Source organism: Bombina bombina, chromosome 3, assembly GCF_027579735.1.
Source record: "Bombina bombina isolate aBomBom1 chromosome 3, aBomBom1.pri, whole genome shotgun sequence".
Taxonomy (NCBI): domain Eukaryota; kingdom Metazoa; phylum Chordata; class Amphibia; order Anura; family Bombinatoridae; genus Bombina; species Bombina bombina.
This window is the reverse complement of record NC_069501.1, coordinates 905,454,153-905,481,504: the sequence shown is the minus strand read 5'-3', so window position 1 is coordinate 905,481,504 and position 27,352 is coordinate 905,454,153. Positions and strand designations below refer to the sequence as shown.

Here is a 27,352-nt window from a genome sequence, read left to right as displayed (position 1 = left end):
GGACAGTAAATACCTTGATAATATAATAAAAAGTGCTTGATTATGATTAGTAAAAAAAGTTTGCAATATATTTTCATTATTTGTTTTGCCCGTTTGCAGGCATGCAATAAATTAGCGCTCCACTTGTAATCTAGCCCATATTGAGGTATTCTCTCCTTACAAGATCAGCCTACTGTATTGGGTTGTGGTTTCAGTTAGCCGAAACAGTTATTTTATATTCAAAATTATACCTAAAGGGACAATTTTCCATACATTTTAAACTCTGCTGCTGGTATAACAAGTAATTTGCAACACATTAAGGAGAAAACAATTTTACAGTACACTGTCCCTTTAGGTCTGCAAATTTTGAATTTTCCACTCTTGAAAACTGAAAGAGCACATGGCAGACTTACCCTTCCTAACCTTTTCACATATTTCTCATTATTTACAGTTTGTTATCATTTCTGCTGACTCCAAACAATGAATAATTTGTTAACACAATGACAGTGGTAAGCCCTGTCATCTCCAGACACAAGTACCAATTGACTTCTCCAAGTAAGAAAAGTGGTAGATGGGGTTTGATCAGTGAAAACAGATCAAAAAGGTGTTAATCTTTTCTAATATAGTTCAAACTTGTTTTTTGTTTTAGTCTATTGGAAAAACACAGAAAAGTTTAACAAATTGATGTAATTATAAGGTTTTACTGTCCCTTTAATGCAAAGTTCTAAGTTGTTTTGCTTAGTAATTGGCTGTGTTGATGAACTGTTCCATGTGAAACAAGGTGTGGAAGAACAAGACCAAACTTATAATGAGTGAGTTCAAAATATGACATAATGTTTATGTTTTGACTATAATTTAAAATAGTTGTCTTTTTTAATGAGCAGTATGTAATCATTTCTCAGTGTGCAGTGGTTTTAATAATACCAAATCTATTCTGAATTGGAGACATTGTCATTGAACTGAGAACTGTTGCAGAGTAAGCTAGTGATGGCTTTTTCACCCGGTTATTTAGAGTCTGCTCACAGCACTGCCAGCTTAACCAAAAAGGATTAACTCTCATATCCAACTGAGAACACAGATAATTCTCTGTAATTGGTAAAAAATGAAGATGAATGGGGCTGAGAGATAAGGAGCAATTAGCTCATCAGCAGTTACAGCTGTGCACTCAATCCGATTCCATCTCTTGAGTCTTAGTCTTTTTTAAGGGACCCAAGCAGAATAAGTGTAAAAAAATATGTGTCCTGTAAAAATTACAGAAATAATTGACATTATTAAGATATCTTCTTATTTATAGAGAATCTTCCCTTTTAATGGACACCTGTCATATCTAACCCTATAAATACAACGGGATTAACATACGATTTAAGATATTTTTTTTATTTTAACATAAACCAAATTATAACTGTAGATATTTCTAAATTTGCCCGTCAATCGTTTCATTATAGCAGCATCATCTGTTTGAAAATATAAGCAATTCCCTCATCTAATTATTGGGTGGATTTTAGGTTCATTAACATTGCCAAGGCAGAGAATCAGATGTGCAACTGCATAGCTGTGCTCAGTGGCCTGAAATCTTATGTTCTTTTTATTTGATTTTTCAAGGTCTTGAAGACTTGTAGAGAGAAGTTATAATTAAAAAAAAAAGTCAAATTAAATGAACAGTCTACAATAGAATATTTATTGTTTTAAAAGATACATAATCCCTTTATTACCCATTCCCCCAGTTTTGCATAACTAACACTTATATTAATACACTTTTTATCTCTGTGATTACCTTGTATCTAAGCATCTGCTGACAGCCCCCTGATCTCATGACTTTTTATTTATTTATTATCTATTGACTTGCATTTAGTACTGTGTTGTACTAACTCTTAAATAACTCCTTGGGAGTGAACACAGTGTTATCTATATGGCCCACATGAACTAGCAGTCTCCTGATGTGAAAAGCAAATAAAAAAGCATGTGATAAGAGGCTGTCTGTAGTGGCTTAGAAACAGGCAGAAATTTAAAGGTTTAAATGTTATAAAGTATATTAATATATCAATGTTGGTTGTGCAAAGCTGGGGAATGGGTAGTAAAGACATTATTTATCTTTTTAAACAATAAAAATTGTAGTGTAGACTGTCCCTTTAACTCCACTCTGTGCCAGATATAATTCAGTATATTATAATGGAAAGTAATAAAGACACTTATATGTTCATTTGCATGTCTAAATATTTTATTATTAGTATCAGGTATTTGTAGAGCGCCAACAGATTCCAGATTTTTTTTTTATTATTATTTTTTTTCTTTTTTATTATTCTGAATTGTTCTGTTTCGTTTTGATTTGTTCTGTTTTGTTTTGTTTTGTCATTATTTTTATTCTTTCCTTTTACTTGCTTCTCTTTAAAATGTATAACTGTTTACAACGGTGAAATCAAACTTGTAAAGAAATTTAAGGTCGAGATTATCCCATACTAGAATAGTACCCACCATGTGAATGTATATTGTTATAATTTGAAATTTGTCCACTATGGGTGATTACAGAATAGATCTGATAAGTGAGCAGATTTGTTTAATTGTAAAGTATTATGGGCATAGAAAATGATCTAACTGTGCTTGATTATATGGTGACTGTTTTTTCTTTGTTTTTTGGCCGATTGCTATGTCCTATTTTATTATATGCTCAGGATGGATATAAGTATATGAGCTGAAATATATGTTTGTTATGATTACTTAAATTACATGTCAAGATGTTTCGGTTGATGTATGGTACGACCTTATCAATAAAAAGTATTGTATCTAAAAAAAAAAACAGATTCCACAGTGCTATAAACATAGGCAGTATACAAGGTAACATGTATATGAGTCAAATGGGTAGAGGTCCCTGCCGAGAGTTGCACTGTTGTAATCAGCTCTTATGCGGGTGATCTACAAACAGCTGGGCTCATAGGCTTACATGCTAAGGGGTTCAAGGGGATAGCAGTGGAGTTAGGAAAGGTTAGTTTAGGTTGTATGCACCCCTAAACAGTCTTTAGGGAGCGCTTGAAGCTTTCAAAACTAGGGAAGAGTCTTGTGAAGCAAGGCAGAGAGTTTCACAAGATGGGAGCCAGTCTGGAGAAGTCTTGTAAACAGGAATGTGAGGAGGTGAGTAGGAAATTGTGGGCAGAGCAAAGGGGTCGGGAGGGAGAGTATTTGGAGACAAGGTCTAAGATGTAGGGGGAGCAGTGCAGAATTTTGTGTTTAAAGCTGGAGGCAAGAGAAAGCCAGTGAAGGGATTGGCAGAGAGGTGCAGCAGATGAAGAGTGATGTGTAAAGAAGATTAGCCTGGCAGAGGCATTCATTATGGATTGTTAGGGAGCTAGGCGGCAGCTAGGGAGACCAGAGAGGATGGAGTTGCAGTAATTGCGGCGGGAAAGGATGAGAGAGTGGATTAGAATCTTAGTTGTGTCTTGTGAAAAGAAATGTCTAATTTTAGAGATGCTTTTAAGGTGGAAGTGGTAGGCTTTAGCCAAGGACTGAATCTGAGGAGTGAAAGAAAGATCTGAGTCAAGTGTGACCCCAAGACATCGAGCATGTGGAGTAGGGGTAATGATTGAGTTATCAACAGTTATAGAGAAGTTGGGGGTGGAGATTTTTTAAGAAGGGGGAAAATAAGGAGCTCAGTTTTGGAGAGATTTAGCTTAAGGTTGTGAGAGGACATCCAAGTAAGATAGTTAGTGACATGGGTTTGCAAGGAATAAGATAGGTCTGGTGCAGAGAGGTAGATTTGGGTGTCATCGGCATCCAAATGGTATTGAAACCCATAGGACTTTATTAAGGAACCTAAAGATGATGTGTAGATTGAGAAGAAAAGGGGACCAAGGACAGAGCCTTACAGTACACCAACAGAAAGTGGTAACGGGGCAGAGGATGCCTCAGAGAAGGCTACACTGAAGGTACGGTTAGACAGATAGGAAGAGAACCACGAGAGAGCTGTGTCGCAAATGCCTAAGGATTGGAGGGTTTCGAGCAAAAGAGGGTGGTCGGCAGTATCAAAGGCTGCAGACAGATCAAGGAGGATAATCAGAGAGAAGTGGCTGGATTTTACTGTAAGTAGGTTGTTGGTAACCTTAACAATTGCTGTCTCTGTGGAGTGGTGGGGGCAAGTGGGTCAAGGAAGGAGTTTAGTGTAAGGAAATGGGGTAGACGTACATATACTAGCTTTTCGAGAAGCTTCGAGGCAAGAGGGAGTAGGGAAATAGGGCGGTAGTTGGGTCGAGAGAAGGTTTTTTGAGGATAAGTGTGACCAGTGCGTGTTTAAGAGATGAGGGAAATATACCAGTGCTGAGGGAGAGATTGAAGATGTGTGTGAGTATAGGGGTAAGGGTAAAAGAGAGGGAGGGTAGTAGCTGTGAGGGGATGGGGTCGAGGAGACAGGTAGTGAGGTGAGAGGATAGTATAAGGGAAGAAACTTCATCCTCTGTAACAGGGGCAAAAGATATAAATTTTTGGCTGTGTGGGTTTTGTATGGTAGTGAAGTTTTGAGGGGGTTTGAGACTGATAGCATGTTGAGAGCTGATTTCATTTCTGATGGAGTCTATTTTGCTATTGAAGTAGCTGTCAAAATCTTGAGCTGAGAGAGAAGTTGTAGTAGGAGGTGGGGGTGGGCAGAGAAGAGTATTGAACGTGGAGAACAGACTTTTTGGGTTTGAAGAACAAGATGAACTTGTAGTGAAGAAAGTCAGCTAAACTCCGAGATTTTCTCCAGTGTCACTCAGCAGTACGGGAACATCTGCGTATGTACCGTGTCAGAGGAGTATGCCAGGGCTGAGGATGAATGTATGATTTCCGAGCAATGGTAGGTGGGGCCAGATTGTCAAGGACTGATGTAAGGGTGGAGTTATAGTGGTAGATAGATTCATCAGTTCATCACAACTTCATGTGCAATGTTAAATGCTGACAGCAATGTTAAATGCCAACAGCGTATGATACGATTTATCATGTCGGGCCATGATAAATCGTATCATGTCCGCCAGACATTGATAAATCTTCCCCTATACTAAAGATAACACCTCAAAATAAAATTAGATTATGATCACATTTCGAATTAAAACTTACATTGGAAATTAGTTACTGTTAGTGGATTTAAAGGGATATGAAACCCAATATTTTTCTTTCATGATTTAGATAGAGCATGTGTTTTTAAACAACTTTCTAATTTACTTCTATTATCAATTCTTGTTTGTTCTCTTGGTATATTTTGTTGAAAAGCACTATATGGCAGCAGTTTTGCAAGAATATTATCCATTTCCTAGAGTACTAGATGGCAGCACTATTTCCTGCTGTGTAGTGCTCCAGATGCCTATCTAGGTATCTTTTCAACAAAGAATATCATAGAAACAAAGAAAATTTGATAATAGAAGAAAATTGTTTTTGTTTTTTGTTTTTTTGTTTGATTTTTAAATGGTATGCTATGTCTGAATCACAAAATAATTGTTTGGGGCTTTACACTGTGTGCAGAATTATTAGGAAAATTAGTATTTTGACCACATCATCCTCTTTATGCATGTTGTCTTACTCCAAGCTGTATAGGCTCGAAAGCCTGCTACCAATTAAGCATATTAGGTGATGTGAATCTCTGTAATGAGAAGGGGTGTGGTCTAATGACATCAACACCCTATATCAGGTGTGCATAATTATTAGGCAACTTCCTTTCCTTTGGCAAAATGGGTCAAAAGAAGGACTTGACAGGCTCAGAAAAGTCAAAAATAGTGAGATATCTTGCAGAGGGATGCAGCACTCTTAAAATTGCAAAGCTTCTGAAGCGTGATCATCGAACAATCAAGCGTTTCATTCAAAATAGTCAACAGGGTTGCAAGAAGCGTGTGGAAAAACCAAGGCGCAAAATAACTGCCCATGAACTGAGAAAAGTCAAGCGTGCAGCTGCCAAGATGCCACTTGCCACCAGTTTGGCCATATTTCAGAGCTGCAACATCACTGGAGTGCCCAAAAGCACAAGGTGTGCAATACTCAGAGACATGGCCAAGGTAAGAAAGGCTGAAAGACGACCACCACTGAACAAGACACACAAGCTGAAACGTCAAGACTGGGCCAAGAAATATCTCAAGACTGATTTTTCTAAGGTTTTATGGACTGATGAAATGAGATTGAGTCTTGATGGGCCAGATGGATGGGCCCGTGGCTGGATTGGTAAAGGGCAGAGAGCTCCAGTCCGACTCAGACGCCAGCAAGGTGGAGGTGGAGTACTGGTTTGGGCTGGTATCATCAAAGATGAGCTTGTGGGGCCTTTTCGGGTTGAGGATGGAGTCAAGCTCAACTCCCAGTCCTACTGCCAGTTTCTGGAAGACACCTTCTTCAAGCAGTGGTACAGGAAGAAGTCTGCATCCTTCAAGAAAAACATGATTTAATCCTCAAAAATACAACTTGCCTAATAATTCTGCACTCCCTGTATATCCCTTTAATGTAACTGTATATACTAGTTGTAGGCTGGAAAAGGCCTGTGGGCCGTAGTATTGGTGGTTTTGGTAGTGAAGACTTAGATGATCATCCTAATATATAGTGTTTTCAGGGTGTACTATACATAATGTCTCATTCGTACCAGCTGGTATTATTTCTTTATAAACAAATACCCTCTTTGATAGGGATGGGCAAATGTGTTTACATTCAAATTCGAATGCTAGAACAAATGTTATTCTAGAGATTGGCTTTACATAAATCGAATGTTGATAAGTATGAATATTCTTAAAAATTTTAATACAAATACTATTCAGAAGTTCAATAGTTCATCTAGTAGGGAATTAAGTAAAAAAAAATTAATTGAATATTACATTTAAAGAAAGCATTAGAAATACTATTACATTAAACAAATATTAGAATGTTGCATAAACATTCGAAATTTGAAACAAACAAACGAATGTGTTAAAATTTGTTTCATTTTTCGAATGTTGCAAAACATTCGCCCATCCCTACTCTTTATATTGGTGTCAACTGCTCACTTCTGGTTCCATCACTTCCATCTTCTCTCAGGGGCATTCCTCTTGCTAGGTACTGCACTTTTAATAATACAGACCACCTTGAGAATACATTTTTTGCCCCTACCCAAACATATCCCTGTCAAATCCACACCTCAGGAAACATATTTACAAAGTGGGACAGATTTCCAGGACAGGAGACCAGAACAATTGGGACAGTTTGCAATTATAACATAATATCAACAATCACGTTACACTGACCAATCAGAAGAGGCTGTACAGCTTAAGTCCAAAGTGGCAGACACCTCAATCCATACCAAATAAAGAACCAAAAAGAATTAGCACTGCACATGCACAACATAATTCCATATGCCTTGTGTGATTTCTTTCTGTCTTCTGACATATTAAGTATTGGCATAATGTGTTCATGGCAGTAAAAGGATAAAATATAATGTTCTACATACTACTTTCTTTTAAAAAAAAAGTTTTAACTCAGCTATCACTAACATACACAAAACAAATAACTGTTGATCCTTGTATTGCTGTGGCAAAATTAAATAGCTGGTTAATGTGAATTACTGACACAAACTACTGCTGGCAAAGAAACATCTCTAATCTTTGTGTAACTGGTAGACCCTCATGGTAAAATCAATGCTTTGCATTTATTACTGGTAGCCATGGAGTGTAAAATTGCTTGTGCATGTGTAATTTGTAGCCACGGGTGGTTGGTAAAATTGTTGCTTTGTGTATTAAGTTGGTCAAGTCAAAATTCAGTTTGAGAAAAGGGCAGTCAAAATCATTGCTTTGTATGTGTTAATGCCATCTACAGGGTAAAACACTGCTTTCCTTATTACTGCCAGCCAAAAAGGAAACATTATTATTTGAAAAATATATATAGAAGTCCCCCAAATCAACACATGGGTTCCCCAGCAATTTTGAGACACAGCTGACAATCCGAAATGCAAAGCAAGAAAAGTGTATACTGGTTTAGTTTGGTATTGCTATATCTAATATACCATTTTAATAACATTATGGTAACATGTTTGCCCTTAATCTACCATTGTGGTAATATATGGCAAATTAAAGTGAAAGTCAATCCTAGCATTTTATCAAACCCTAGGATTGACTATTGAAACAAATAAAGGGGACTTTCATTCATGAAGTATAAGATACTTCATATAGAAAGCTCCTTTATTTGTTTCAATCGATCACCGTTTTTACCTGGTTCAGTAGCCCACGGCTAAAAAAATGTTTGGCTAAGAGGTGACGTTTTCACCTCTTAGCCAATAGCCATGCGGTAAATCCGGCTCCCATGGGCACCAAGCCAGATTTCCCGCACGGATATTGGCTAAGAGGTGAAAACGTCACCTCTTAGCAAAAATTTTTTTTAGCTGTGGGCTGCTGTAGCAGCTAAAAACAGCGATCGATTGATTAAAATAAAGGAGCTTTCTACATGAAGTATCTTATACTTCATGAATGAAAGTCCCCTTTATTTGTTTCAATAGTCAATCCTAGCATTTGTACAACGCTAGGATTGACCTTCACTTTAAAGTTTATAATATTATCACACATATAATCTGTAACGTGCCAGCTATGCATATCAAGGATTTCAGTTAATATAGAAATTTACATATCTAAAGGCCCAGCAGATTCAGAATATACCATTATTATGTTTTAATTGTAGTGCAGGTAAGAAGGCTGCAACAAATGTAAAGGAAATGTATATTTCTGTTACAATTTTAATAAATAACATTGAAAATCGCCAGATGACCACTGTTACAAAATTTTTCACTAGGGACTAGGCGATCGGCTAGGTGACCACTGTGATCCCCTAACTATCCAGGCAAAATGTATTTTTTTTTATTTTTTTTAAATATAGGAACTTGTACACTATAAAATAAACATTATTGAGGGGGGTCTATAAACATGTTAGATTGTCCCTAAATATACTGTCCATGGTAAAACCCATGTTGTGTGTGTTTTAAAAATGTTTTATTTTTTATTTTTATTTTTGGTTGCTTTATGCATTTCAAGACCATCCTCATTTGAAAAGTGCAACCAATTACCTTTAAAATTAGGGTTTTTAATCATCTATATCTGCTAATGGAGCTAAAAATGAGAGGGTTGAATAGCTTCCCCCATCTTGAAGATTATGTAACTCTGTACCTTGGTGACGTCCCCATACATTTGTAGAGATTTGAAAGGGACGCCCATTGAAAGCTTTTGAGTGCCATCCACTAGGCCACCAACAATGCCTGGCCTGTAATGACTGGCGATGCCTCTGCATGGCACACAGGCCTTGATTTATATGATGAGAATGCCTCAAATTGTGATTCAAACCATTTAATCAACTGATAGTGATTATTCTCCTCTATTCCTAAAAATAGTAAACACCCTCTAGTGAGCTTCTAAGTTTTCAATTGGGATTTTTTTTTTATTTCACAATGGCCACACAGACCTAGTGATGGAGCTTATTTTTATTTTAGCTTTACTAAATATGGCCCAATGTATGTGAAGAAAACAAAAGCTGCACTATGCATTTCATTCCATTCAATATGCTACAAGATTGTTTATAATGTTATCAGTAAATTATAATGCCCTGTGTTTCCTAGTTTTTTAGGCACAACTCAAATGACTTTATGATTGCTTGACTTCCTACGGACATAATAACATTTTGTATGAATGCTCTACATTAAACAATGATATTTTCTTGAGACATCTGTTTTGAGATCACTTTTTGAATAGATATGAACTCATTTCCTACAAAGCGAGACATTTACTATTGTTGATATCTGTTTACAAGTTCCATGAGTCAGATCATAGTGGAAAACTTTTTTTTTTGGAAGTGTAAAACATTATTTAAACTGTTTGCATTGTAATTTTCCCTTCTGTAGAGTGAAAAGCAAAGTACACATTTTTCCCCTTCTTTTTTGACCATATTTATTCTTCATTTTTACATAGACATGGTGTACCTAAACGATCCTGCTTTCTAACTTGCATTTTTTAATGGAAAATTTCAAATATGTTTAATAAAAATATCACAGAAATAAAAAATGATGTTTTTAAAGTTCCCAGCAATTTGCAGAAAGCTATCATTTATATACACAAATGTCTACATCTATTTATATTAATGTTTCGGGAAGGTTTGTATATGCCACAAATAGCATTGTCTTATCAAGAATATAGCTCCTATCAACCAACCTGTCACAAAAAAATACTTGATATAAGAAAAGATAGTAGACATCTCAGCAATCAATATTAGAATGAATACAGCATGGAAGATCCAACTACTGCATATCATTTTGTCAGCATCTATTTCTATGACCAAATGAAGCATTAATTCAAATCATAAATCTATGGTGATTTAAATCTAGGAATGAGCACCTGCCTGCTTTAATGATTTATTTTGTACATTTCAGTAAGCAGGAGATTTGTCCATATGAACTGACAGGTCACCTTCAGATGCCAGCAGCAGGCTGTTTATCAGCAGGCAGACTAACATCTCATCTTAGCAAGTAAATATTAAACTAAAAGAATCCAATTGATTGTGTATGGAGGGAAAAGCATCATGGCCATATATTTTTCTTAGGCGGTTAATGCTTCATTCTGTTCAATCCAGAGAATCTTTTTATAGTGAAAATGATAATTCCAGAGGGAGGAAGTAAACTCAAGGTTATCATTTCAAATCTGTATGTAGGAGATAAAATAATTACCTATTAGCATCATCGGCTGCCTCTGATTCCCTTTATTTTCTGACCTTTGTATAGTATTTCTGCAGTAGTCATTTCACTTTTGTTTATTATATTTATTTATAGCAAGAAGATGTTCTATTAACCCCATTTGGCTGCCAGAGAGGGCATATGTGTTACAACATTCTTTGGCAGCAAGGGGTTAGTGCAGTTATTTAGATTATTGTGTGAGTATATAATTATTCCGATGTTTGTTATTGGTATGTATTTTAGCATTCAATAGTAGTTAGTAAAGATGTTAAAGCATACTGAATGCAAGTTGTTTTATTGACACACCTGAAACAATTATAGAATGACTTTATACTGTAAATTTATTTATTTTTTTATCTAGAAATAACATACTTTGTGATAAAATAAGTTCATGTTTAAAAAAAAAAAATCTACTTTAAACTGCAAAATAAGCAATCTGTGTATGTACGTGAAAGTTGTAATTTCACAGTTATATTATTTTATTTTTATGTTTTCATATCTGTAAATGTCTCAGGAAGAAGATCAGTAGAATTTTTTAGTATAACTACCAACATATATCTGCTTTAAAAAAAGGTTCACATTTGATAATATTAAATAAATATGTATGCAACGCTCAGTGCCCACTTATCCAATGTGTATACAAAATGTTTTAATTTCTTTTAAAATTAGAAGAAATCAAATAAGTAAATGTCTTAATCTTTTCTCACATCCAAAACCCCTTATCGAAATAGATGATAACTAACTGATAAAAATTACTTAAATTGTGCTTCCTGGCGTTCTAAAGCTTTGGGGTGGGGTGCCTGATCTCTCACAGTCTTTCTCAGCTTCCCTCCCTGTCTGCATTTGTCAGTGACACTGTCTGTAATTTTATTGCAGCAGCGTCACAACGTTCAGAACTAGAGGCACAGCCGAAGATCATAGAGAGAGGTTCAGAGTTGGGGGCAAGCCATAATGCAGAAAGGATCTAGTGCTAGTTCTCAGCCATAGGTGCCAACTGAATGACAGCAGATAGAAGCCCAGTTAGCCTCAGTGCAGTTTACCCCTTGGAATAAGCAAGATACTTACTTTGACAGCGTTGGTATAAAGATGAATATAATGGATTATAGTCATTATACCAGGACAAGACTACTTATTCTTTACAATAAACTGGTACAGAATCATATTTATTCATCTATTTACCGTAAATTTGTATCATCTGTGTAAAGTCTAATACTGTTTTTCTTGGTTAATTTTTTTGTATATGCCTGTATCACTACAATATCTCTATTATTTCAATATACACTAGGAGAAGATTAGAATGTATGGTTAAAGGTGTGCCAAGGGTGTCACTAAAGCTACATATCCGTTAATACTCAATGTAGTCAATTTACCAAATGTCAGGTGGACATGATTCGCTATATGTTGATAGCATACGCTGTCGGCATTTAACATTGCACAAGCATTTCTTGTAAAATGCTTGTGCAATGCCGCCCCCTGCACATACCAATCGGCCGGTAGCAGGGGGTGTCAATCATCCCGATCGTATTGTATCAGGATAATTGCAGTCCACCACCTAAAAGGTGGCAGACAAGTTAAGGAGCAGTGGTCTTATGACTGCTGCTTCTTAACTGCCGTTTCCTTCAATCCAGAAACTACGGGCGAATGAAGCCGCATCTGCTGCTTATTAAATCTGCCCCTATCCGTCAACCTATTTTGAACTTCAATACTTTATATATGATATAGTATCACATTTCTAAAATATTTTTTTTTATAGCAAGAAAAAAATAAATAGATTAAACAAGGGATGGAATTAGTATCTGCTTTTTTATTTTATTGTTTGAATGTCTCTATAGAAACCCACATTTTTCCTTTCATGTTTCATCTTTGGTATACAATAATAAAAAAAATCCAGTTTACCTTTATTATCCAATCTGCTTCATTCTCTTGGTATCCTTTATTGAAGGAGCTGCAATAGTGGGAGGTAGCTGAAAACATCAGGTGAGCCAAAGACAAGAGGTATATATGTGTAGCCACCAGTGAGAAGCTAGCTCCCAGTAGTGCTGATCCTGATCCAACCTACATATGCTTATCAACAAAGGATAACAAGAGAATGAAGCAAATAAAATAATTTAAGTTAAATGGAAAGTTGTTCAAAATGTCACTGTCTTTCTGAATCATACTATTTTAATTTTGACTTTACATTACCTTTCATATTTAAAAAAAAAATCTACACTTTTGTGGTATTTTTTCAGTATTTTTTATGCAACATCACTGTTTTTTATGACTACCAGAATTGATACTCAAATTTGGGATCAATACACACCCATACTTTCTGAGAAACACCATCAAGTGGGTGCTGTTACACCCCCGGGTGATAACCTGAGATCCTGAGCACATCTGTTATAAACAGGTATATGAATTATTAATCTTAAAAACAGACATGTTTTGGTAAGTGATACTTTGAATACTGTTTTCTATAACTTCACACAGTAGCAATACAGATTGATATCAGTACTGGACGTTAAACTTACCAACACTTGAATTGAGATCTCCATTGTCAGAGTCTGTTCCATGCTGGTTATTGCTGCCATGATAGCTACTCATTGCTTCTAACTTGATTTTCTTCACTTTCATCGCTTCAGCAATGGCTGCATTAGTAGCAGCTGCTGCGGCTGCAGCTGCTGCAGTCAGGCCTATAAAACATGTGGCATTAAAATAATGAATATTGTGCTTTTTCCAGTGTTAACCAAGAAAAAAATAACATTTATTTATAAAATATGTTTGTGTTCAGCATATATGTAAAATGTCTTTAATGTTAGAAAAGAATAATTGTAACCCTCTTCCTCCTGTTTCTTAAAAGGTAGAAGCTTATTTACTCTGAACCTTTAAGGGACAGTATACTCCTTGTAATTGCATGACATTTCTGTTGTGTTGCTATAGAATAACATATCAGCCATGTCTAACTGTCTTTAAAACAAATTAACATCCTTTTTAATGCAATTCATTTTCAAAAGCAAAACTCCACCCACATTAAAGGGTTTAGTAAAACTGAGGCTGTGGGTATTTTACATAAAATGGAAAATTCAAGAACAAGGGGTCATGATCTCAAGCTAAAGGGTAGTAGATTCAGAAGTAATTTGAGGAAGCACTTCTTTACAGAAAGAGTGATTGATTTATGGAATAAACTTCCTCAAGAGGTAGTAGCAACAAACACTGTGGGGGACTTTAAAAATGCATGGGACAAGCATAGGGCTATCCTACGAACTAGATAAGTTTATACTGTTAGGTAAGGTCGGGCAGACTTGCTGGGCCTATGGCTCTTATCTGCCGTCAATATCTATGTTTCTATGTTTCTATGTTTGCCTTTTTTGAAGGAGCCAATCTTTTGTCTGCAGACTACAAGGCTAGTTAAAATCAGCTATTAGTATAAAATACATAGTTTTGCAATGGTTATCAGTTAAAGCAATTAGATACATGTATGTAGCAGGGTTAGCCTACATTTCCAGCTCTGACATTTTTAAAAACATTATGGCCTAGATTACAAGTGGAGTGCAAATTAACTGTGTGCCCACAAGCGGGCAAATTTGCCCGTTTGCGAGCACATGATAAATAACCAGCCATTACAAGTAGCTGGTTATTGCTACCACAAGCTTGGGTAGCAATTGGTGCATAAAAAATTAACCAGTGGTCAGATCTCTGGTTAATTGTATTAATGTCCACCAAATGCCCCCAAAATCAAGTGTAATATACTTTATTAAAAAATAAAGAAACATCTTTATTTTTTTATAAAGTAACTGCACTTAGCAGTTTTTGGGGGCTGAAGGGTAAAAATGTCACTGAAAAGTGCCTTTACATTGCAGTCTATGGGAACTGTGCGTTCCCTATAAATATATATATATGCTTATATACATATATATTTATGTTTTTATATGTGTATATACACATAATAACACATAAATATATATGTATATAAGCATATATATATATTTACAATTTGCTTCCGTCGCTGCACGACTTACCCCTTTGCTGTATTAGGTTCTCAGCCATGTCTGACGGCATGAGAATGAGGCTCCCACTGGAGCCTATGGAAGCGCTCTATTGTGAGTGCAATGCTTCCCAGCAATGCGAATGTGAGGTTGTGTTTGCATTGCAGCTAACTTGTAATACCAGCGCACATTTGCGTTTGCTGGTCACTGGAGCGCAAATATCGCTTTTGTGAAAGTGATATTTTGCGTTACACTTGTAATCTAGCCCTTTATATATAAAAAAAAAAATCTCAAGGTGCTTCTGTCCCTTTAAGATAAGACTACATGTATTCATAAATTAGAGGTTAAGGTCAAAGACATTTAGTTATGCTGTTACCATAAGACATAGTTTATCTACTAGAACATATATAATTTCCTGTGAGCTATGACTCTAGTTTTGGCACAGGTTTAAACAATTGCATGTTATTGTACTAAGAGATCTTGCAGCTATGTGCCTAAAAGGGGGAAAAGAGTAATGCTTTAAACTCTGTTACACTAAAAATATCACAATTGTCAGAATCCAAGTTAAACTTTAATTTAATAAAAGCTCTGCTAGCATTTTTGTATTTTCTATAGTTTTTAAAAGTAAGATTAGCATGTTAGCATGCAAAGTTCTGATTGGTACAAAAGCATCAAGAGTGAAGTTTGTATTTTTTTGTACTTGTGCGGATCAACTGCTAGAGGGGTATGTGAGCATTCATTTAAAAAGAAGTCCCCCTTTTATATGAGTGCTGTGTTTGTGTAGTGTATGATGTCTATGGGGATATATGTCCATTTGTAGATAATTAATGCTAAACTATTGATCACCTATCTAATGCTCCAAATGAATATAATATCCCCTCTTTCCAAATCAATTCTCATGGTATTCTGTAATATTTGTAGGGGAGATGTGAGCTCTAAACCCCCCCCCACTTTACCTGATATAACATTCCCTGACATCTGGTTTGTTCATGTGATCACAATTAGACTGGTGATCCTCTGTATGTTGGAGTAACATTTAACGGATCACTTAACACACTAGAATAGCATAATCAATGGATGCATAATAAAGAGACAATGCAAAAGCACATAGTTTGAATTTCAAATGAGAAGTAGATCTTTTCTGAAATATATCACGGCTAGATTTAGAGTTGGGCGGTAGCCGTCAAAACCAGCGTTAGAGGCTCCTAACGCTGGTTTTTACCGCCCTCTAGTATTTGGAGTCAGTCAGGAAAGGGTCTAACGCTCACTTTCCAGCCGCGACTTTTCCATACCGCAGATCCCCTTACGTCAATTGCGTATCCTATCTTTTCAATGGGATCTTTCTAACGCCGGTATTTAGAGTCGTGGCTGAAGTGAGCGTTAGAAATCTAACGACAAAACTCCAGCCGCAGAAAAAAGTCAGTAGTTAAGAGCTTTCTGGGCTAACGCCGGTTTATAAAGCTCTTAACTACTGTGCTCTAAAGTACACTAACACCCATAAACTACCTATGTACCCCTAAACCGAGGTCCCCCACATTGCCGCCACTCTATTAAAAAATTTTAACCCCTAATCTGCCGACCGCACACCGCTGCCACCTACGTTATCCCTATGAACCCCTAATCTGCTGCCCCTAACACCGCCGACCCCTATATTATATTTATTAACCCCTAATATGCCGCCCCCAACGTCGCCGCTACCTTACCTACACTTATTAACCCCTAATCTGCCGACCGAACCGCACCGCTACTATAATAAATGTATTAACCCCTAATCCGCCTCACTCCCGCCTCAATAACCCTATAATAAATTGTATTAACCCCTAATCTGCCCTCCCTAACATCGCCGACACCTAACTTCAAACATTAACCCCTAATCTGCCGACCGGAGCTCACCGCTATTCTAATATATTTTTTAACCCCTAAAGCTAAGTCTAACCCTAACATTAACACCCCCCTAAGTTAAATATAATTTTTATCTAACGAAATAAATTAACTATTATTAAATAAATTAATCCTATTTAAAACTAAATACTTACCTGTAAAATAAACCCTAATATAGCTACAATATAAATTATAATTATATTGTAGCTATTTTAGGATTAATATTTATTTTACAGGCAACTTTGTAATTATTTTAACCAGGTACAATAGCTATTAAAAAGTTCATAACTATTTAATAGTTACCTAGTTAAAATAATTACAAAATTACCTGTAAAATAAAGCCTAAACTAAGTTACAATTAAACCTAACACTACGCTATCAATAAATAAATTAAATAAAATACCTACAATTATCTACAATTAAACCTAACACTAAACTATCAATAAATTAATTAAATAAAATACCTACAATTATCTACAATTAAACCTAACACTACACTATCAATAAATTAATTAAATACAATACCTACAAATAAATACAATTAAATAAACTAACTAAAGTACAAAAAATAAAAAAGAACTAAGTTACAAAAAATAATAAAAAAATATTTACAAACATTAGAAAAATATTACAACAATTTTAAACTAATTACACCTACTCTAAGCCCCCTAATAAAATAACAAAGCCCCCCAAAATAAAAAAATGCCCTACCCTATTCTAAATTTAAAAAGTTCAAATCTCTTTTACCTTACCAGCCCTGAAAGGGGCCCTTTGCGGGGCATGCCCCAAAGAATTCAGCTCTTTTGCCTGTAAAAAAAAAACATACAATACCCCCCCAACATTACAACCCACCACCCACATCCCCCTAATCTAACCCAAACCCCCCTTAAATAAACCTAACACTAAGCCCCTGAAGATCTCCCTACCTTGTCTTCACCTCACCGGGTTCAGCGATCGGTCCAGAAGAGGGTCCGAAGTCTTGATCCAAGCGGCGGGTGAAGAACTCCATCATCGGGCTGAAGTCGGAAGTCCATCATCGGGATGAAGTCTTCTATCAAGCCGCATCTTCAATCTTCTTTCTTCCGGAGCGGAGCGGAGCCATCTTCTTCCCAGCCGACGCGGATCCAACCTCTTCAAGCGACACCTACTCGCCGAATGACGGTTCCTTTAAATGACGTCATCCAAGATGGCGTCCCTCGAATTCCGATTGGCTGATAGGATTCTATCAGCCAATCGGAATTAAGGTAGGAATATTCTGATTGGCTGATGGAATCAGCCAATCAGATTCAAGTTCAATCCGATTGGCTGATCCGATCATCCAATCAGATTGAGCTTGCATTCTATTGGCTGTTCCGATCAGCCAATAGAATGCGAGCTCAATCTGATTGGCTGATTCCGGAAGAAAGAAGATTGAAGATGCGGCTTGATAGAAGACTTCATCCCGATTATGGACTTCTTCAGCGCCCGCTTGGATCAAGACTTCAGCCCGATGATGGATTTCTTCAGCCGCCGCTTGGATCCAGACTTCAGCCCGAGGATGGACGTCACTCTTCAGCCCCCCCCCTTGGGCTTGGATCAAGACATCGGAGGCTCTTCTGGACAGATCGGCACCCGGTGTGGTGAAGACAAGGTAGGGAGATCTTCAGGGGCTTAGTGTTAGGTTTATTTAAGGGGGGTTTGGGTTAGATTAGGGGTATGTGGGTGGTGGGTTGTAATGTTGGGGGGGTATTGTATGTTTTTTTTTACAGGCAAAAGAGCTGAATTCTTTGGGGCATGCCCCGCAAAGGGCCCTGTTCAGGGCAGGTAAGGTAAAAGAGCTTTTCTATTTTAATTTTAGAATAGGGTAGGGCATTTTTTTATTTTGGGGGTCTTTGTTATTTTATTAGGGGGCTTAGAGTAGGTGTAATTAGTTTAAAATTGTTGTAATATTTTTCTAATGTTTGTAAATATTTTTTTATTTTTTGTAACTTAGTTATTTTTTATTTTTTGTACTTTAGTTAGTTTATTTAATTGTATTTATTTGAAGGTATTGTATTTAATTAATTTATTGATAGTGTAGTGTTAGGTTTAATTGTAGATAATTGTAGGTAGTTTATTTAATTTATTTATTGCTAGTGTAGTGTTAGGTTTAATTGTAACTTAGGTTAGGATTTATTTTACAGGTAATTTTGTAATTATTTTAACTAGGTAACTATTAAATAGTTCTTAACTATTTAATAGCTATTGTACCTGGTTAAAATAAATACAAAGTTGCCTGTAAAATAAATATTAGTCCTAAAATAGCTACAATATAATTATAATTTAGGTAAGTATTTAGATTTAAATAGGAATAATTTATTTAATAAGAGTTAATTTATTTCGTTAGAATAAAATTATATTTAACTTAGGGGGGTATTAGGGTTAGGGTTAGAATTAGCTTTAGGGGTTAAAAAATTTATTAGAGTAGCGGTGAGCTTCGATCGGCAGTTTAGGGGTTAATACTTGAAGTTAGGTGTCGGCGATGTTAGGGAGGGCAGATTAGGGGTTAATACTATTTATTATAGGGTTATTGAGGCGGGAGTGAGGCGGATTAGGGGTTAATAACTTTATTATAGTAGTGGTGCGGTCCGCTCGGCAGATTAGGGGTTAATAAGTGTAGGCAGATGGAGGCGACATTGAGGGGGGCAGATTAGGGGTTAATAAATATAATATAGGTGTCGGCGGTGTTAGGGGCAGCAGATTAGGGGTACATAGCTATAATGTAGCTTGCCGTGGTGTACGGAGCGGCAGATTAGGGGTTAATAATAATATGCAGGGGTCAGCGATAGTGGGGGCGGCAGATTAGGGGTTAATAAGTGTAAGGTTAGGGGTGTTTAGACTCGGGGTTCATGTTAGAGTGTTAGAGAGGTGCAGACTTAGGAAGTGTTTCCCCATAGGAAACAATGTAGCTGCGTTAGGAGCTGAACGCTGCTTTTTTGCAGATGTTAGGTTTTTTTTCAGCTCAAACAGCCCCATTGTTTCCTATGGGGGAATCGTGCACGAGCACGTTTTTGAAGCTGGCCGCGTCCGTAAGCAACGCTGGTATCTAGAGTTGCAGTGGCGGTAAATTATGCTCTACGCTCCCTTTTTGGAGCCTAACACAGCCATTCTGTGAACTCTAAATACCAGCGGTATTTAAAAGGTGCGGGAGAAAAAAAGCACGCGTAGCTAACGCACCCCTTTGGCCGCAGAACTCTAAATCTAGCCGTCAGTTAGTTGCATTTTTCTTCCTATTGCATCAAGTGACAGCCATCAGCCAATCACAAAATGCAAATATGTAAAAAGATTGTGCACATTTAAATAATAGAAGTGAATTGGAAACTTGTGTGCTCTATCTGAATCATGAACATTTAATTTTGACTTGACTGTCCCTTTAAACACTTATTTAAAAGAAGCCCAACTTATATGAATGAGGGGTATTATCACTCTCTAACTAAAAGAGAGAAGGGCAGATAGGACAAAAGACACCTCATTCTTTCCCTATTTTAAATGAGGGGTCACTTGACATATAAGTGGCAGATCTCTCAACTGTTCACTACTGGACTGGACTATGCCAAAGCTATGAACCCCCTTTCTCTTTCAAATGAGGGTCTCTAAGGGCTGTGAGGTGCTGAATAATGCTTAGCAACACATGTAATGATTAGTGAACTATGGCTCCTTATCCTTTTGTCCCATGACAACAAGCAACAAAATTATGAAGAGCACATAGGAGTTGTCCTGTCCAAGTAAAGCATAGAAAAGATTAAAATAAAGCTGAAAAGAGTGAAGTTACTTATAATAACAACACAAGCAATTCAATTTAATTTGGAAATATAAATTCTGTAACGTTTTCTCCAAAAGCATCTGATGATCAATGAATATTCAATCAGAAGAAACCAAATTTCTTTTAAATTATCTCCGTTCATAAAAGCTCTTGGAGAACAAGTGTAAAAGTAATCACCAGATTGCACATCTCAGCCCTTGCACATTCCTTTACCATATGACACAGCTAGTTTTAATATATCATCTCTTTAATGTCACACACGGTTTATTGACAGTACTCATGCAAAGCTATTAACAATCTGAACCAATTACAAGAGGAGGAATATGAAACATGTGGTATTAATACGCAGCCTTGATTCCTAACCATCTGATAGGCAGATGGTGAAAAGCTTATTTTCTATTTCAAATGAAGGGCTACATTATTAAAAAGCTTGTTTGCATTCTGTTATAAAAGCTTTATTGGTATACACAATACATCACAGCCTTATCTGATTCATCTAGTTGGTTTCATTCGTAAATGCTTACAATTTTTTTTTAATTTCCTGGTTAAAAAAAGTCAAATTTTAAAAAAAAATCTGTGGAAATAAAGTGTTAAACAAACTAAATCTTAAAAATGAAATATATAAATAAATGTAATATATTTTAAGTGTTCTATTAGTGTGTATACTAACTGTTAAAGTCTCAAAAGGTAACGTTTTTTTCAAGTTGCAGCAAAAACTACACTAGGAAAACATAAGTAAATGAATAAATACAGGGAAACGTATTTAATTTTTTTTAATATAACCGTGTTGGTTGTGCAAAACTGGGGAATGGGTAATAAAGAGGATATCTATCTTTTTAAACAATGTAAATTCTGGAGTAGACTGTCCCTTTTAGCAGATTTTAGTGCTCTATCCTATTAGAGCTCAAGCAAAATCCTACATGAATTTTACTGTGCGCACCTGTAAAAGTCTGTGAGGGAATAAACGCACTTATGCTTTTTGACATACAGATAGCGCACTCTAGACTTTTAGTCAAGTGGTAAAAAATAACTTTAGACATATGAGTGCAAAAATGTAAACAGTATGGGTAGTACTCAGGTGATATTAATGCACAATATCTCTAAGATGTTGTGCTCTATTTGTAATCTAGGGAATAGATAGTTTTGGACGTAATTCAAAAGCACATATTATAACTAAATATATTGCATATTTTGTGCATCAGAATGTCTCTTTAAATAGATTTTTGTTATCGTTGACAGCAAATATTAAAAATATAGTAAAGTAAATCAAACTGGTTCTATTACAAAATGTAATGTTGTTGGAATCCTGCTTTAGATCTCTTCATGCTTCCCTCTCCTGGCTATCTTCCTACTTTTCACCTTTATTTCTCAAAATCCCAATGTCCCTTTTTGACTTCCATTAATTTTCAGCTCAAACTAAGTGCTTTGTGTTGATCCTTCGTGTGCATGTATTTCATGCATGCGCAATGTATGGTTTTTGTCAAGGGGGTAATTTTAACAACGGAACAAAAAAATACCGCTCAATAGCATAGCGGTTGTTATATGCTTAGTGTACACAGCATTGCCTATAGCAGCTCCTAAAGTCTTTAGGAAGACGAAACCACGCATTGCACATGCGTGAAACACATGCACCCGCAGGATCGACATGGAGCACTTAGTTTGTGATGAAAATTCAGTTTGTTTGACGTCAGGGAAAGGAGGGGTCAGGCGTCCATTTCAAAATGGCTGGAGGAGGATAAAGTAAGTGTTTTTACCAGTAAAGTATATGTACATCACTAATGGGCAGTTTGATGTAAAAAGCGTTAATTACAAAATCAAAATAAGTAATAATAATTTTTGGGTTGACTTGCCCTTTGATTATGGATAGTAAAGAAACTTTACAATATATTTCTATTATTTTTTGTGCCTCCAATTGCATGAAATATAACTGAAAATGGTGGACTTTCAACATTGGAGAATGGGAAGTTCACACCCCACACAGACTTTCTAATTTACTTCTATTATCAACTTTTCTTTGTTCTCTTGGTATCTTTTGTTGAAAAGCAGGGACATATGCTTAGGAGCCGGCCCATTTCTGGAGCACTATATGGCAGCAGTTTTGCAAGAATGTTATCCATTTGCAAGAGCACTAGATGGCAGGTTTATTCTACCATGTAGTGCTCAAGATGCCTACCTGGGTATCTCTACAACACAGAATATCATGGGACTGAAGCAAATTTAATAATAGAAGTAAATTGGAAACCTTTTTTTTTTTTTGTATACTCTGTATGAATCACAAAATAATTTTTTGGGGGTTTCATATCACTTTAACTTGCCTCTGCACAAGAAAACCTGCATTGAGGTGCCCATTACATTATATAAAACTAAGATTTACACATACTTTAATATTTAAGCAACTTATATTATTTTTTTAAAGAATCCATCTGCATATTACTTTCAGGCTAATCTTTGCTTTGAACAAATTATTAATATCACCTTAAATCTCAGAATATGTGTTTATGGTATTCTCATATCAGTTTGAATAAATGTATATACACAATAACTGTTTATATTGTACTTTACTTGTTGGAGAAACTAGTGACCTCACCATTTTTCAAACAAACCACGGGAAACTTGAAGTCTAGCTCTTGATAGAGAGACGTAAATACATTTTTTATAGTGCTCTGTTTTTATTTATGTGGCATGAAATATTTATTTACTTGATATAAAACATTATCTATTGTATATTTCTCGAAGGACAGAATGCAGGAGTTTGTTGCACATAAGGTTTATTTAGATGAAAAGAAAGTTGTCACTAGAATTTTGATAATTAAGACTGGCCCTGTTTTATATTATAACATCAATATAAGTAAATTATAGATTTAAATAAGATTACCATAAATAATACTAAATAATACAAAATGAGAAAAGAGTGCACCCAAATGGTGTAGTATCTTCAACCAAGGATATAAAGACAACAAGGCTAGAAACATACTCACAGATTTTCAGGCACTTCAACGGTGCAAGAGAGGCAGGCTGGACAATTAGAAGTCGGCCAGCAGACTTGTGTAACCCAGGCAATCCTTCCAAAATAAAGAAAAGCTTTAAGCTGTGAGCTCACCTGATGAAACGGTATGATCTGAGAAATGCGCTGAGACGTTTTTACTGAATTGTTTTTAATTGATTTTAAATTAAAGCTTTTCTTTCCTTTATATTTGTCACTCTGAGTTTATATACCATCTGGGATTCTAAATGTATTGCACAGAATGTGATTGGTTTAATTTGGGCAATTAAACCACTTTGAACCACCACTTGGATCATCTTTTCGGCTGAATTTTGTTTTGGAAGGATTGCCTGGGTTAGACAAGTCTGCTGGCCGACTTCTAATTGTCCAGACTGCCTCTCCTGCACTGTTGATGTTGAAGTGCCTGAAAATCTGTGAGTATGTTTCAAGCCTTGTTGTCTTTATATCCTTAGTTGAAGATACTACACCATTTGGGCACCCTCTTTTCTCTTTTTGTCTTTTCCAGTTTGGGACTCATCATGTGTCTACAGGAGTTCATCTTGAAGAGGAAGCACCAGTTCCCACTATTTCATTGTCATTGGTCACTATCTAGTGGACTTTTGATTTTCCTTCACAGACTTTTATTTTCAGATCTGTGTTGGTATATTGCATCTTTTACTCATTTTTTTTATATGTAAATACCCATATAATGTATTTTGGTTTATTTTGTCTCACGTTCTTTGGCACACTTAGCATTTTTGTATTAATACTAAATAATGTTAACAATATGTTCTTAATTAATAAACCCTGGTGTATATCTGAAAAGCTTCTTAAAGGAAATCTTTTAGGTGTTATGTACTGCGTTCTTAGAACAAATGGCTGTTATATGACTATAGCATCCTTTCAAAATATTGAAATATAGAACAATTATTTTTGAGTGATACAGTATGTCAACTATTTGAACAGTATTTTAAGGCAAGACAATTTGTGGCTTAGGATGAGAACCTACCAGACACAGAAATGTTAATAACACACAGCTTGTTCTGGGTCATTACAGATACTTATTAGTTTTTTCTTAGTTCATAAAATAATTGAAACACATACAAGTTATAGACATATACAAAGAAATAGGGAAACATTTTGGAGCACTCAGTATTACTAGAATAAAAAGCACTTATTATTTCATTGTTGGCTAGTTTAGAACTTCAATTTATATGTTGTATATGAAGGTGTCCACTATTAACTTGTAATGCTACACAGAATAGTAGAACACTTCAATATATGACACAGGCAAAGAAAATAGACCACAAGTGTATGTCATCATATAAAAGGAAAAAAAGGAAAATTGCAATTATGTTGCACATGTACACGGCACTCTGAAATGGCCACAAACAATATTTTTAGAGGTGTTTAGCATACATTAAAGCTCTAATCACTATTGTATAGTCCGTGTATTGAGTATATAATATCCTGTTCAGGAAAAGTGAGAACACATTGTCATGATTGTCAATTTCATACAGGAATCTTCTTCATAACTGGACTTTCAAATGGGATCATGCCTTTGTGGCTGGTCTTTCAAATGGGATTGTGCCTTCATGACCAGGATTTCAAAAGGAATCACGCCTTTGTGATTGCAAAATCAAAACACTTTCACAACAGTGTGGTTTCCAGTTTTTGCTGCTACTCTGTTGAACTTCTGCCCATGAAGATGCAATCCCATTTGAAAGCCCAGTCATATAGGAACAGTTCCTTTTGAAATCATGGTCATGAAGGTGTGATCCCTTTTGCACAACATGTTTGCAGCTATAATATTGCAATAGAGCAGTTTCATGATTTACAGTGTTAGAACTGTTAAAACAAATCCTATTTTAGAAGATAAGTTGGGGCCACTTTATTTTAACAGAAATTTGTAGGGGTTTTTTTGTTTTTGTTTTTTATTTCATATGTATATCTCCCTAAGTTAGAAAATGGTTCTTTTAAAATCAATAATTGAAAACATATATAAAAAAACAATACTTTAAAATATTAAAAGTGTCAATATAATAATTGAGCAAAAATGCCCGGAATACCCATCATGTCTGTATAGAAATGGCATTCATATTGTTTAACAGTGATAAGTATGGATTACAATATGTTAATCTTACACATGTAAATGATTATTTCCTTTACACAATGAACAAAGGGGTTAATTTAAAAGTACTGTAAAAAGGCATGAAAGTTCCATTGTATGTGTCAGTTTTAGTTGGATTCACAGTTTTGATCCTGTTAATAAGTACTTAAAGGGACAGTCTAGTCAAAATTAAACTTTCATGATACAGATAGGGATATCATTTTAAACAACTTTCAAATGTATTTTTATCATCAAATTCGCTTTGTTTTCTTGATATTCTTAGTTGAAAGCTAAACCTAGGTAGGCCCATATGCTTATTTCTAAGATATTTAAGGTTTCATCTTATCTGAATGCATTTGAATAGTTTTCACAGCTAGAGGGTGTTAGTTCATGTGTGTCATATAGATAACATTGTGCTCATGCCAGTGGAGTTACTTATGTGAGGGCACTAATTGGCTAAAATGCAAGTCTGTCAAAATAACTGAAATAAGGGGGCAGTCTGCAGAGGCTTAGATACAAGGTAATCACAGAGGTAAATGTATATTAATATAACCGTGTTGGTTATGCAAAACTGGGGAATGGGTAATAAAGGGATTATCTAGCTTTTTAAACTATAACAATTCTGGAGTAAACTGTCCCTTTAACAACCAAAAACATGTTTTCGGGAACATTCCTATTGAAAACACATTTGTGGGTGTTAGCTTTTAGTGGCAAAATTAAAGTTTAACAGGACCCAAGATCACAAGTCTAGCTCCAACAACCTCTGTCATTTTGGAAACATATAAACACATAACTTTGGTATTGTGGTAGATTTCTGGTTGATTTGTTAGGCACAGTCTATGTTGTCCTGGGGAAGAATCAGTGTACTTATGGCCAGTGCACTATTGGGGCTGGAATGTAAAGAAGGATCAGAGCTCTCAAATCAACATGGTCCCTCGTAATGAAGAATAATTAGGAACTATGTAAATTAAAACTCACATGGCAGGTATAACCCACTATACAGTATCTATATAGCTTTCAAATGTGCCTGTTTATCTATATACCTTATTCATCTGCGTTTCTCATTCTACTCATATATGATAAAATATATAACATCAAGAACACCAGGTCAGATTTATTATTTTCACTGACAATGTCTTAAAAGGGTAGAACTGCTTTATTTGTAATAACTAAAAGTACTACAAAACCTATTTTCTTTTACAAAAACCTATTATTATAAACACATTTACAGCCCTACTTACACAGCTTGCAAAGCAGTCTAACAAAAGAAAAAGAACAAAATAATTAAAACAGTAAAATCATATTTCTAATTACCATGTTTTCCTCAGAAAATTAACTAAGGGATAACACTTCAGCCCCTCACAAGGAAATAAGTTTCTAATTGTGGTTTAGTGGATTTTTATATCTTCAATTATAATTCATGCTTGTATTTTTAATAGTAAATTAAGGTAGCAGTAATATTGAGATAATTATTTTAGTTATTTGAAATGAGAGTGAGAAAGATTTTTTTTTTTATTCCTGTGTGTCTTTCACACTTTCATATATATTTTTCTATTTAGTGTACATTTCTGAAGTTTTAACTTCTCTTTTATTATTTTTTTGTCATGTGTTACCTAAAATCTAAGAAGCAGCACGTTGCAATAAATAATCAATCTGGCCTGAGCTTTAGAATAACTGATTTGTCTAATTCCAGAATAGGCTGGCAGCAGGTTGACTATGGGCAGCCAGAATGGTTGCTGGTTATTAAAAAAAAGTGCCAACAGTTACCTAAGTACTAGACATAAATAAAATCTGCCAATATACAGTATATATATACTGCATAACTTTCTTAAAATTGTGTGAGGCTTAAAACTTAAAGGCATATGAAACCCAATAATTTTCTTTCATGACTCAGATAGAGCATGCCACTTTAAACAACTTTCTCATTTACTTATATTATTATTTATATATTATAAATGTTTCTTCATTCTCTTTGTATCTT

General features: G+C 35.5%; 1 protein-coding gene across 3 annotated transcripts in view; it reads right to left on the bottom strand.

Moving 5' to 3' along the window:
- The window catches only part of DACH1 (dachshund family transcription factor 1), a 518,737-nt gene that overhangs the window by 255,756 nt on the left and 235,629 nt on the right, over positions 1-27,352 (bottom strand). For all 3 annotated transcript variants that reach the window (XM_053707935.1, XM_053707936.1, XM_053707937.1), the window contains exon 3: positions 13,162-13,323. In XM_053707935.1, coding sequence (XP_053563910.1) covers positions 13,162-13,323 — 162 coding nt within the window. The remainder of the gene's footprint in view (positions 1-13,161; positions 13,324-27,352) is intronic.